At 56.0% G+C, this 13,558-nt stretch overlaps 1 protein-coding gene across 3 annotated transcripts; it reads right to left on the reverse strand.

The window, feature by feature from the left end:
* Positions 1–2,378: 2,378 nt before the first annotated feature.
* On the reverse strand, positions 2,379–13,345 carry HUS1 (HUS1 checkpoint clamp component). 3 transcript variants are annotated; one of them, XM_081809868.1, is made up of 7 exons: positions 12,808–13,308; positions 12,545–12,721; positions 11,369–11,476; positions 10,384–10,458; positions 6,030–6,129; positions 4,577–4,696; positions 2,379–2,597 (listed from the first exon to the last, which is right to left on the reverse strand). In XM_081809868.1, the coding sequence occupies exons 1-7, from the start codon at positions 13,009–13,011 to the stop codon at positions 2,515–2,517; spliced, it is 867 nt and encodes a 288-aa protein (XP_081665994.1). In that variant the 5' UTR covers positions 13,012–13,308; the 3' UTR covers positions 2,379–2,514. The 3 variants fall into 3 exon arrangements, 2 of the variants coding, with proteins under 2 accessions (XP_081665994.1, XP_081665995.1); XR_014141757.1 differs by having other exon boundaries at positions 2,568–2,597; positions 4,577–4,754; positions 12,808–13,340; XM_081809869.1 differs by lacking the exon at positions 2,379–2,597 and having other exon boundaries at positions 4,659–4,791; positions 12,808–13,345.
* Positions 13,346–13,558: the final 213 nt, after the last annotated feature.

Below are 13,558 nucleotides of genomic sequence, written 5' to 3' on the forward strand. Positions count from 1 at the left end.
GACTATTTAACAAATCCCCTAGGGATTCATACTTAGAATACTTCAGGATTTTTTAGTACAAGAATACCAGAACACCCTTGATTATAATCTCTGTGGAAATTCCTATAATCAGAAGTATTGGGTTGAAGGGCACACCGGACTTTTTAAGGCTTTCCACACCCAGTCAATACCCAACCGGACCCCAGGGTGTCTGTGGGGTTAATGTAGCCTCTCATCCCATCTGGACAGACTTCCTGCCTCCTGGCTCAAGGAGGACACTGAGAAGCTGAAAAACCCACAGGAGCTCGGGCTTTCTTTCAGACCCCCCACTGGAATCCACATTCAAGGACACGATTGCGTCTTTTCAAAATGCAGCTGCGCCCATTGGGCAACATCCACCAAGAACAGGAATGCCACTCAGCGCCTTCACCACCTGGACAGAACCACGCTTCCAGCCCAGGAAAACACGGAGGCCAAGTGCCATGGTCGCTGGAGTAGGTCTTTGCCGGGCCCAGGGGGACCCGGGAGGAGGGTGACGCACCGGGTCAGGGATTCTTAAACACGTCTGAGCCTGAGCACCGGGGACAGCCCCATACAGTCACAGCCAGCAGAGCGTGTCTCTAAAGTGCAGGACGCGGGTGAGAGACCTCGGCACTGGGAGGTGTTAGTCTTGAAAATACGTTACCTGTTCAAATTATACTCATGTGTCTAAGCTGAGCTAACAGACCTTCACCGTGGTACACTGCTCAGTACAGCAGCACGGTGGCTTCCCTAAGCCCGTGGCGGGGGGCCATCCTCGGTCAAGGCTCCAAGAGGCAGAGGCCCAGGCCAGCATGAAGCAGGGAGTGCTGCCGAGAAGCAGAAACAAACCCCCCCACACACCCTGACCCCCAAGGATGGCCTGCGTGGCCATGCGCACACGGAAACCCGGGCTATCCCTAAAACCACCACAATCAGGTATCGTTTAAACAAACACTACATAAATCAGAGGAAAATTACATGTGGTTTTAGGACATTTTAGAAATTGCAAGCGAAGCTGCTTTACTATAGCAGAGTTATAACGAAGATCCTCTTCCCAGACTCATGAAATGATTGGTGGACACTGAGTCTGAAACGCAGGACTTATTATTCCGGCCACGCAGCGGAGCCTGGAGGAGAGAGGGTTACTGATCAAGTCAGATGCCTGGATCCTAGTCCCATCCCTGCCACGGGCCGTGTGGCCCCGGGCAGGCCACGAAATCCACTCTGCCAAATAAAGAATCCATGTTGCAGAATCTCAAGTATCTGTGCAACTCTGGCTGGACAGACCCGGCCCACAACACCGGACGCCCAAGGACGGGATGCCAAAAATACGCAAGCTACGCGCTGGGGCAGAGAACCGAGACACACCGTGCCAGACAGGCGAAGAGGTGGGCCATTTTACCACTAACTTATACTAAAACCAGTGTTTTATTTCATTATACATTAAACATCATTTAAATAATCACAAGGAACCAATTTCCCAGATTGGTAACGGACTACTACATTTTCTTTAACCAAAAAAAAAAAAATTTATAAACTATTTTCAGACCTTGCTTCATTGAACATCATGACTTCTAAGTTTTACCACTGCAGTCAAAGAGAGGAGAGAGGCTTGACAATTAAAACGGTATGCTGGCTTTCAAGAGTTACCTGAACAAATATTATATCTTATGTGAACTCCCGTTGATAAGCATCCGAAGATGGGCTCAAATGCTGGTTCTGGTTTGACCACGTACTCAGAAAAGGCCACAAAAGAATCTTCCACTTGTGCAGATTTCCCCCTTCTTCCTCTTACCCTAGGCCACAGCCTCACTGCTCGGCTCTGTCACGGAAGTTAAGACACTGTTCACAGTGTCCATCCACAGGGCAGAGGAGACTCCCCCACCATGGAATGTGATGGGACAGGCCGTGGGGGATGAGAAAGCAGACCCAGCAGAGCACAGGCCGGCTCGCAAACAGACACACAGACGTGGTCTCAGCCCTGAACATAGGCTCACGGAGCTCTTCTCTGTCTAAATGCACGGGTGTGCTTTCCAGAATGACCGAGTGCTGCACGTGGAAGACAGGGGTGGTAAAGACCGTAACTAGGGACCCACACAGGTTTCAGGAACCCTGGCAGGTCCGGCAGCTGAGCCCAGGGGCTCTGGCCTTCACGTGCCGCAGTCGGACACCCCTGGACAGCCCCCCTGCTGCTTTGGGTGACCTCTGCGTGCCCAAGGCAGCAGGAGGGCAGCCCTGGCCAGTTATCAGGCTCCGAGGAGCAGAGCCAGAGTTGGGCAGTGTCTGGGAGCCTCAACCTACCTGAAATCTGGATAAATACATGCTTTTGTCCCCATTTTCCATTTCTTGACAATAAAACAGACACGAGAACAAAGAAGTCACATAAAGTAGTATGTTTATCCAACTATCTTTCGTGAACTCAATTTTTAGCTAAAATACCATGGAGGGAAGAGAAGGAAAATGTACAGACATGCGTGGCCGTGAGGACACATCGCTCCCGGGCCGCGAGGCGGTCTAGGAGAAAGCCGGGATGAAGTACTGCAGGGAAACATCTTCATGGAGCAAATCAAAATGGACAATCTTGTTACTGACAATGTCTGCGGAGAGAAGAAAACCTGTTACCACGAAGACCCCTCTCACTGAGCCCCTACGTCGTCTCCTGGAGCCCGGCCTCCTCGCGCTCCACTCCCCGCCGTGGGACCGGCCCACAGGCAGGGGGGACAAGGCCCAGGACTTGGGTGAAAAAGCCCCATTTACTGAAATCAGGATCCTTCCAGGAAAATGAAGTTTCCCACCCAAGAGCAACCTAAGTGTGCAGAGAAGGCCCAGCACTAGGGCCCACCTCCCCTGGGGGACAGATGTGGTGTGTGCCAAGGTGTAGGAGGGGTGCACATCGCGCCAAGGCCCAGGTCGGGCACTGTGCAGGGTGAAGGGCAAACTTCCTGGGGGGCCGCTCGGTTCAACAGCAGTGAGAGGTGGGGGCGGGAGTGGCGCAGGGAGCCAAGGGCAGGCTGCTCTCCAGGCCTCCGAGGCCAGCAGCTGGGACCACATGGAGCCCATTAGGGTGGGCCAGGCCAAGTGCCAGGCCGAGGAGGGACTGGTCCCAGGGGATGGGGGGTGGGGAAGGGGCACAGCACCAGCAGAAACACCCCCCAGGAGAGGCAGCGGGTGGAGATGGAGGGCGTGGGGCAGTGACCCCGGAGGGGGTGGGGGCAGTGGATCAGACACCTGGAGGATGCCACCCCAGGGGCAGAAACTACAGGCGGGAAAGGATAGGAGAAATCCAAATCCAAATTTTGCTGTCACAATCTCCTGGTCCATCTCTCCCACTTTTGGGGACCCCTAAGTCCCCTTTCTGAGGGCACCAGGAGCTCAGCTGGCCACCTGGCCCAGAACCAACAAGGCCCTCTGTCCTCAGTGGTCCACGAGGGCGTGCTCAAGGGCAATGCCACCCCACCACTGGGCTTTCGCTCTGCACAGGGCACGGCTGGGTTACACTGGGGCCACTCGAAGGGCTCGCCAGGACCACAGCCAGCAGCCTGTCTGGAGCTCGTCAGCAGATGGGGGGACCGTCTTCAGCCTGCGCGGACCCCACGCTGAGGTGCAGCTCCTACCCTCAGCCCCAGGAACAGGCAACAGGCCAGGCCAAGGGTTCTCAGGATGCAGCACACGGGGACACCGGTACCTGCCCCAGGACCCAGCCATTCCAGCGTCTCCATCCCTAACCTGGGCCCTCTGTCCGCACACCACCTCCTGTGCCCCATCAGCCCATCTAGTGCCTTCTGGACGCGCTAACTGCCCTCCCGTGATCTGCTTCGCTGTGTGTCTCTCCTTCTGGAGGGCTGTCGTTCCTTGGCACGGGGCCCTAGAATTCTCTATTCCTTGTCTTGAGTGCTGGCAATCTGCCAACGGTCGGGTGCACACCTGGGCTGTCCTCAGCTCCACTCCCCGGCTGAGTGCTCAGCCTGACAGTTCTTCCATGAAAGGTGGAGCTCCCTCTTGGTTGCCAAGGAGACAGAAAAAGCCTTAAAAAGTTCGGGGGCGAGTAAGCCCTTCCTCATGTGCCAATAAGTGACGAGAGCCGAGAGGCAGGTGCACAGCCAAGTTAGGGCCAACCCCGATCAAGGGACCACTGTGAAAAATCAGGAGGCGAGAGGAAGCCAGATGCCCAGATATGGGACAACTGCAGGAACCACTCAGGTTTAGACCCAGAAAGGCAACAAAGGTAGAGCAGGGGACCTTCAGTCCAAGCCCAATTTATGGGGTCAGGGGCTCCTTGCGTCAGGTCAGACCAACAGGGCAGGACTGGACGATCAGCACCCATTCTCCGGAAGCTTCTCCCCAGGTACAGACGCCCACACGACGGCCAGGTGAGGCAGCCACAGCCCCGTGCCAAGCCAGCGCGGCGGAGGCCCACCAGGCGCTGCTGAATCCAGGAAAACCCAGACCCCCACCGGCCCTAGAGCACTGGGTCCCTGAGGCTGAGCTGTGTCTGCAACTATGAGACCGCATACCGCCGCGAGTCTGCCTCTGATTACGGAATCGGAAACGTGAACAACGATCCCCGCGCACTCACTGCACACGGCCTTCGTGGGATTCACTTGCTGCCCAGCGAGGAACTGCAGGAGCTTCCGGATGTCTATGTGCACCTCAGCCATCTGCTCTGGGTCTCTATCCCGAGAGGCGTCTTCAGAGGCTACAAAGACATGAACAGCTCGGGACGAGACAGGGAAGCTGGGGCAGCGTGATGACAGCTGAAATGAATGATTTGTTTCCGCTGACTGGCGCAGCCTGGAGACCCACCAAGGTGTGAACACCGTCATGGCCAAGCAAGCAGGTAGCAAGTCCTTCTAAAACGCTAGGCAAATTCCCAGCGAATCTTCCTTTACAGTGTCCTGAAATATGACCCACTCTCCCCATTTTCGTCCAAGACACCGGTCCCTATTAGTACCCTGGAACGTACTGAGGAGCAGGACCACACAGAGCTGACCCAAGACCGCTCCTTTGAAAGGAGAATGAAAAGAAAGAAAAGATCCTTTTGACCCTGGGCAAGCATCAAAGACAAAACCCTTACCGTAATTTATTAAAATAAAACAAGTAACACCGAAGGCGGTCATTTCACCCAAGAGTTAGCAAAGCCTTAATTGTGTGGACTTCACTTGGCATACACGCCTCACTGTGAAGTAAAACCCTTTGCTGTGCCACTCTGATGGGCCTTTGATAACCCTACTTGCACTTACACATTTTAACTGTGAAAGTGGTGGGTCTATCGGGTGGTTAAGAATATGCATGGGGGGAGGGGCACCTGGGGGGCTCAGCTGGTGAAGCGTCTGCCTTCAGCTCTGGTCATGATCTCAGGGTCCTGGGATGGAGACCCACACTGCTAGGCTCTACGCTCAGCGGGGGGTCTGCTTCTCCCTCTCCCTCTGCCCCTCCCCCACTCACTTTCTCTCTAAAATAAATAAAATCTTAAGGAAAAAAAAAAGAACATGCATGGGACTAATCCAGTTTGCACGTCATCAGCGGACTTCCCGGGGCCCCGCCTGCCAACCGCTCTAGCACCCACTAAGTGCGCCGTCCCTGGCCACGAGCTCTGTGGACACCACTCGGGTCCCCCGTTCCCCCAGTCTGGTCAGTTACCCTGTCATTCACTGCTACTAAATTGGTCCCATGGTCTTTGTTACTGTGTAGGGGAAGAAAACTGTGGTCAGGCGAGGAAAGCTGCCACCTGCTAATCTAATTTCATAAATACTAGGGGCTAAAAGTGGGAGGAAGCAAACCTTGTCTACCTTATGCCATTCCAGGTGAAAAATGGGCAGAACAGGCTACCAGGGTTCCCCAGGGACCACTGGGGCAGGTGCCACTCCTCAGGCCGGGGAGCCCGACCTTCCCCGCGCGGGCCTCAGCTGCCTGTTCCCTCCCTAGGCATGAAACTGAGATTTCTTCCGTTTTCCAGGCAGAGAGCTCAGCAAGCTGTGCCACCTGAAACAATGTATTACCCGCAGAACACGAACCTCCAGAAAACTTACCTGATGGAGGGTTCCCCAGGTCTTTAAAGTGAGTTGTAACACACACTAGTTCTGTTTCTATTTTCAAGTTCAATTCTCCACTTAGGTTTGCTTCGATAATCTGAAAATTGAGTTATTTTATAGTCGTAAAAAAGAAAAGGAAAGCAAGGGGGGGACATCAGCTTCTGCCAAACCAGGTGACATGGCAGCCCCATAGCCCTAGACCACTCCCGAGGGCAGCGAGACCCACCGGGCATCCGCAGACACAGAGGATTCCAAAACCCCCGCCGGAAGCGGTGGGACTGGGAGGGGGCATGGGAGGCCTGACCCCAGGTCCCTGGGAAGAGCCAGCGGTGACAGGAAGCCTCGGGAGCAAAAGCGCAAGGTGAGCAAAACGGGGACGCGACGTTTACAGGAGGGAAGGACAGAGAGAGAGAGGTGACGTCGAAGGGGCCGCTACGGGGGAGGCAGCGTGCTGTGGTCACGAGGGACAGAGAACCCTAAGTTCTCGAGCTCCAACCGTCCTGGTCCCACTCCCACCCGGAAAATGAAAACCCGCCCTCTAAGAGGACTCCTAGAAGGACTGTGGTCAAGCCCCACACCAAGACCTTCGGGAAAGACAGAAACAGCGGCCGAAGAGCGCGCCCAGAGACGCAGAGTGACCCGCGGGGGGAAACCGCCAATGACGGAAGGGAGAACGCAGAGCCCGAGGCCGAGTCAGGGGAGCTCAGAAGTGCCTGGCCAGCCTCACGCAGGCACAGGCGGACTCCGAAAGGGAAGGAAACACTTCACCAGCAGAGACCAGACCAGAAGGACAGGAGCAGCGGGGCCCCGGAGTGTGCAATGAGACAGTGAGGACGACACACAGGACACAGAAACTGCCCAGCAGCAACAGAGACCAAAAGACCTGAAGGGGACCCAGTGAAACGCAAGGAGGACTAGCAGTCCACAAGGAACCCCGGAAACGGCGGGGGGGGGGCAAAGCGCATGAAGGGACGCACCTACGGGGGACACTGCCCGCGCTCCGGGGCTGGGGGGACTGGGGGGACAGGGGGGACAGAGGGTTGCTGCCCGCGCGCTGAGGAAAACCGGCCGGAGCGGCCCACAGCGGCTCCAGAGAAGGTCCCTCGCCGCGCCTGTCCCACCACGAAAGCCACACTACTCTCAGTGACACAGAGAGAGCACGCAGCACAAGCCAGGGTGGCCCATCCTGCCAGGATGACCTCGCCCAGACGGGGACACGAAGCAACGCGGCTCCCGCAAGTCCCTCCCAAGTGGCCGGCTAGACGACAGCTCGACGAGCCCACGGCCGTTCGCTGTCCCTGTGCGGTGCAAACGGCACCCCACACTTACAGGGGGCTGCAGGGGCAGAGTCCCGGGGAACCGCTTTACGCTCTGACAACAGAGACGTGGTGCATCTGCTACAAGTGGGAGGGGAACGTGCAAGTTAGAAGCTCGCCCACGGCCTTATTCTTTAAACGGCCAAACCTGTGTCCTAACTACCACCACAAAACCTCGAGAACTTCCTGGGAACATAATCCCTTACTTAAAAACCAAGCTCACGGGTTGGGCTGGGTAACCTGGGCTCGGTGACAGGCGCCGGCTGCCGCCCGGTACCCGCCCTCCCTCCCATCCCTGTCCGTGACATTTCCAAGGTCACTCACAGCACTCCTTTCAAGCTCCAGCCTCCCCCACCAACCAGCAGGCTTTTGTAAGGGGACAAGATCCACCAGTGAAGTTCAGAGAGATCCGCCCGCGGCACGCTGTGCTTCTCTCCGGGACGTCGGCACCTCCCCTTCCTAAAGGCTGCAGGTCTTCGGGAATCCACATAGCCGTTTGCAAGGCGGAGTTCTGTTCACCCACCAACACAGGACACCCGTGGGAAGACATGGGGCAGCAGAGGTCTGAGACCCGGGGGCAGCAGAGGGCGCCCTGCCCACACGGCTCTGGGCTCTGGGGCCGCCACGTCTCTATACATAGTGAGCACGGTCTAGTATTCCTCATTCCTGTTCCCTAACAGTGGTGAACTCTTGAGGATTTCTCGTTCTAGAAACAAACCTGAAAACCTGTCTGAACTTGAGTGAGCACTTATCTCTGAGGGGTTTTTTTTTTTTTTTAAAGATTTTATTTATTCATTTGAGACACAGAGATACAGAGAGAGAGAAAGCATGAGCAGGGAGAGAGGCAGAGGGAGAGGGAGAGAGGCAGAGGCAGAGGGAGAAGCAGGCTCCCTGCCTAGCAGGGAGCCCGATGCGGGACTCGATCCCAGGACCCCGGGATCATGACCTGAGCCGAAGGCAGACGCTTAACCATCTGAACCACCCAGGCGCCCCTCTGAGGGGTTTTTTTAAGATTTTATTTTAAAGTCATCTCTACCCCCAATGTGGGGCTTGAACTCATGACTATGAGACTGTGAGTGGGAGGCCCACCAGAAGCCGGGCACGGACTCACATGCTCCACAGACTGAGCTGGCCAGGCGCCCCGGAGGCTTTGGAAATTAAATAGAAAACAGCCCTCCAACTAACTTGCATCATCTCAGAAACGTGCCCTCAAATGTTAAGTGTTTGCTGTCAACTTTACAAGCGAACCTAGAAATATACTGTCGTATTTCTACGCCCACCCTCCTGAAATCCAGAAACAATGCCTGACTGAAATAATATAAAACAGCCTGTAGGTTCTAATTGCTTTTGAAAAACAGTGATTTATATAAAGATTTAATTCAGGAAAGCAGCTTGCCATGGTTTGAGACTCACTTCAGCCTTCCAGGCTGTTCTCGGCTTTCTTCCGAGTCCTAACACCCAAGTGATCACACATTAAACCCCCTCCCTGAGCACCCCCAGCGTCACGCCACCAAAACGCAGTGAGGGAAGGAATGAAGGGCTAGTTCTCGGAGCGCTGGTCACTGTCATCGGGAACACCCCCCACTCCAGCGCTACTCCCTCTCTTACGGGTCTGGGTAACACCCTACTTCTTCCCGCGATTTCTTGAGCGATAATCACCTACCACTTCTGGAAGACTGACCCAGTGTGCTGGGCACCCAACAGGAAGTGCCTCTCCGCGCCCAGAGAGCAGCAAGGCCCCCGTGAAGCCGCGCCATCCTGCCCGCTTCTGGTGACACCTGGCACGGCTCCCACGGGTCCCACGGGCTGCACGATGCGGCTGGGAAGGGCCCCGCATCTGTGTGGCCCTGAGGACTCCCCCTTGGTCACCATGTCACGACGCCGTCACTCCTGCTTTAACCACGAAGCTGACATGTGGCTCTGCGAAGGTGCTTCTGAGCTAGGAGGCGAGGCAGAGCAGGACAGAGCTCCCACCACGGCCACCGACACGGCGCCTGGACGCGCATGGGGACTGGGCCCCAGACCCCAGGCACACCTCCTGAACCAGAACCTCAGCTGGCCTCACGAGACCCCCGAAGCTGGAGCGGGAGGGGGACCACCGGAAGCCTGGCGTGGTCTCCTGCCGGCCCGTGCAGGTCTCCCCTGCTCCTGCACGGTTGCCCCACGCACCGCCCTGCGGGCCGCACCCCTCCCTGCAGGAGGTGGGGGAAGGGCAGGGGTCTCAGCGAGGGCATCTGACCACCTCCGGGCTGAGCCCCCTCCTTCCCACTCTTTCTCTCCCTACGACCTTCAGACGCGGAATTCTGGTCACCAAGTCACGCTCGCTGTGTGTTTGGCCGCTCTGGAACACTTGCCCCCGAGTATTCTAGACTGTAGCAGCCACGCCATGAAATCTCTGTTTTTACACATTCTGGAGGCACAAAAAACACCTCTGATAACTCTGTCTGGGCCACTCTGCTGAGTCATTTCCACTGGACCGAAAGAACAACCAGAGCCTTGGATTAATTGCCCTGCCTTTTCCCTCCTGGGCCACGCTGAGTCTCTTGGAGGTGCCCAGAGCCGGCCCAGAGGAAGCTCCCAGCCTGACAACCAGATCAACAGAAGCCACAGGAGAACATGGACGTTCTGGGGCTAAGTGGACAGGACACTCCACTCCCGGCCAACACCAGTGATCCATTCAGGAGATACACGTTAGCAGATGAAATATGGAATGTGCTGGCTAAGACGTAAGGAACCAAGGCCCAAACTGTTGAACATATTCTTAATGTGCCATGGAGTAAATAGGAGGGATGAAGGCAAACACAAAACTCTCGCCAGTGAAGGGAGCGGAGAAGCGCTCGGACAGGGTTCCACAGGCGGCTGTGGATCGGCGGGCTCTCCGCACGGGCCGTGTCCCTGGAGCCCCCGGGACACCACGGGGTGAGCGTAAAGGCATCCACGCCTCCACCAGGCCAGGCCTCCTCCCAGGCACACAGCCTGAATCGAACACTTCTGAAAGACATGGACTACGCTTTTCTAAAGAAGGCATCACTTACAAGGTGATTGCTGATGTTTTTCATTTTTTCCACGATGCTCTTCATCGTCTTCAAGACTGGTAAATAAATACTAACCTACAAAACCAACAAGACACATCAGAAGGGTTAAAAAAACATGAACACAGTCAAGTACGGACAGGTGCTCGCTAACTGTGTTTGGAATGTGTGTCTGCTTAAACGCTCTGAAATCCTGTTGTAAAGCTGTCTGAATAAAGCTTCTTTCAAAACACGGAAAGAAAAACAACTTTTCAACTTTGCTCCCTCCTGCTGGCCTCTGGTTACCTGGGCGACCGCGTCCCTGTGGGCATTCTCCCAGGGCCAGGATGTAGCCCTTCAGCTGAGATGCCGCTGCATGCGCCCAGGGGATGACACTCAGCGCCCGCGGGGGCCCGTCCTCTGAGGGGCCGGAGCGTGCGTGGCCTCCTCCCACCCTGACGGACACCGCGAGCAAGCCTGGCCCTGGCGGGGGCGCCGACTTCCAAACAATGCCCGAGGTGGCGCGGTTGGCGCAGGGGCCTTCCAGCAAGAGTCAATAGTCTAAACCAACCCCCTTTCAGCATTTCTTCCAGAAACTGTGAGCGAGAGGCAGAGGGCCCTTTGGTATCATCGCTCCTCTGAGGGGCTCTGGGATTCCTGCCAGCAGGACTGCAGGAGCCCCCTCTTGGCCCCTGCTGAACCGACTGTCCCCGCAAGTGCTACTTTAGGTTAGTTTTACTCAAGCACAACGATCCAAGCACTTCGCTCTCCTGTGTGTAGAGTGTGGCGTTTCTACTATATGCAACACTGTCTTAAGGTGTTTTACGTAAACAGTGAAAGGCAAATACTGCAAGATTTTCCTGGAGTGTTCTTTAAAAATGACTAGTGTTTCCCCTCAGGTACTATACAATTTTTAAATAAAATATACTGCGAGCCCAGAACTAACATCAGGGAATTCTAATCACACCACAGAACACATCATGAGCAGAAGACGATGGGCATCACTCACATCGGAAACTGGGACTGTAGGTTCTTGCAAATCCTTCCACAATTTTCTAGGAATAACCTTAACAGGGATGTCATGTGTCACAATGCGGCTACTGCTCGACACAGATAACTGCCAAGAGAAAAATTAAAACATATTTCCATAGTGTCAACATTAAATAAGCAAACAGAGTAACCGAAGGATAAACAGACATTGATACCAAATCTAAATGGAATGTTCTTAATTTCTTCATCAAAGTCCATTCACCAAATATTTATGGCGGACCTGTTCTGCTCGGAGTCCCGTAAGGAGTTGGACATGTGGTGAATAAGACAGGTCCCCATGTTCCAGGGGCCCACATGGGTCAATAAGCAAGAAACCAACACACACAGGGGTGTCTGCCTTCGGCTCAGGTCATGATCCCAGGGTAGTGGGATCGAGTCCCGTGTCAGGCTGCCTGTTTCTCCCTCTCCCTCTGCTGCTCCCCCTGCATGCTCTCTCTCTCTCTCAAATAAGTAAATAATCTTTTTTAAAAAAGCTGCAGCGTGAGGGAAGGTGGGGAGGAGCAGCACCAGGCTGCAGGTTTCAGGGAGCCAGAAGGGGAGACATTCCAAACAGGAGCCCCAGGGTCCCCAAAGTCTGGGAGCTGGGCAAGAAGGGGACACTCTGGGGAACCATTTGGACGGTGGTAGTTGGCGATTTGGCTCCAAGACAGGTGGGGCCAGGCGTGCAGGGCTCTGGACATCACCGTAAGACATGTGAACGCTGTCCTGTGAGCCAGGAGGGCCTGTGGGGTGTGTGTCCCGAGGAGAGCCAGGTGATAGAGGCTTTTGGAAACAGCACTGAAGACGTGTGCATTCTGGGAGAACGAGAGGTCACCCAAAGGTGTCACAGAGGAGGTGGGGAAAACCCCTCCACGGTGGAACTGGATGGAAAGCATGATTCTGTGCGGGGATATGCAGACGGGAGAAGGTGCAGGAATGCTCTGGTTCGGGAAAAGGCAGGGTCCTAGCTGAATGCGATATGATCACGACACTATTAAATTACGAGGAGGCCTGACTCCAACAGAAAGCAAGTATGCGTGCACACATCTTTCCTTTTAATAAAACCAACTAGCTTTCTCCATATCGCTGAAACACCTAGATTTACAGGCACTTGTATCCCTTCTGGGAAGTGTCCGAAATGCTCTCTCCTGCTCACCAGCTCTATAGAGACCGTGAGGCAGGGAAAGTGTTTATTCGTCAACTTGATCTTCAAGGCTCTGGCATTCTGGGCCGTTTTCAATGCTCGAGATAAATTTTCCGACATCAGCTCTAAATAGATGGCGTTGTTTTCTGCAGACACCCCCTCCATTTGGAATTCACGGAAGAAGTTCTCCTAAGGGAAGGAAAAGCAGGGCCCTGTGTGGCCTCTCCGGCGGCCCCGGGGGTGGAGTCCCCAGGCCTCCAGCACCGCCTGCTCACCTGTTCCAGCTCACACCACATGCTCACCCCTCCGCTGGCCACTTTGTCCGAGAGGATGAAGTTCAGCTTCTGCGGGCTGATGCGGAGCGTGCAGGTTTTGGCAAGCTTGGCTATCATGGCGCTGACCCCTGCGGCGGGGTAAAGCCAGGAATCAGCGGGAAGCACCACGAGTGTTCCAGGGCGGAAGAGCTGGGACCACTGCATTGGCCTGGTGCTACCGCCCGGTCGGAGACCACCCTGTCTGCTGGCCCCCGCGGAAAGCCCTCTGATACGGAGGTCATGCCGGCCTGCCCGCAGCCCTGCCAGATGAGGAAAGCCAGCTGGGGGGTTAACTGGCCCCCAGCTGAGGGGTTCACTCACTCAACCTGCACTGAGGCCCACAGGGGGCGGCAGCCTGGAGGCCAGCGCAAGGCTGGGCACCCGCAGGACGGAGGACCCCTGGGGCCCCACCACCAGGGCATGTCTGCGCTGGGAGAAGCTACCTGACCCAAATCAACCTGGGGAATAAGCCTCGGCGCCCTGGCGCCTGCTCTCCTGCCCGCCAGGCCCCAACCCCGACCACCCGGGTCATCCACCCCAGGGCTCCCTCCTGAGGGGCATTCTCGCCCCTCTGGCCCCACAGCCCGCGCTCCCGACCCTCCCGCGGCCCCCGTCGCCGTCCCCCACCCCCGCGGCCCCGACCCTCCCGCGGTCCCCGTCCCCCAGCCCCGCGCCCCCGACCCTCCCGCGGCCCCGGTTCCTGTCCCCGTCC

Source organism: Leptonychotes weddellii, unplaced genomic scaffold (assembly GCF_054177405.1).
Source record: "Leptonychotes weddellii isolate Sample4059 unplaced genomic scaffold, ASM5417740v2 HiC_scaffold_1476, whole genome shotgun sequence".
Lineage (NCBI taxonomy): Eukaryota > Metazoa > Chordata > Mammalia > Carnivora > Phocidae > Leptonychotes > Leptonychotes weddellii.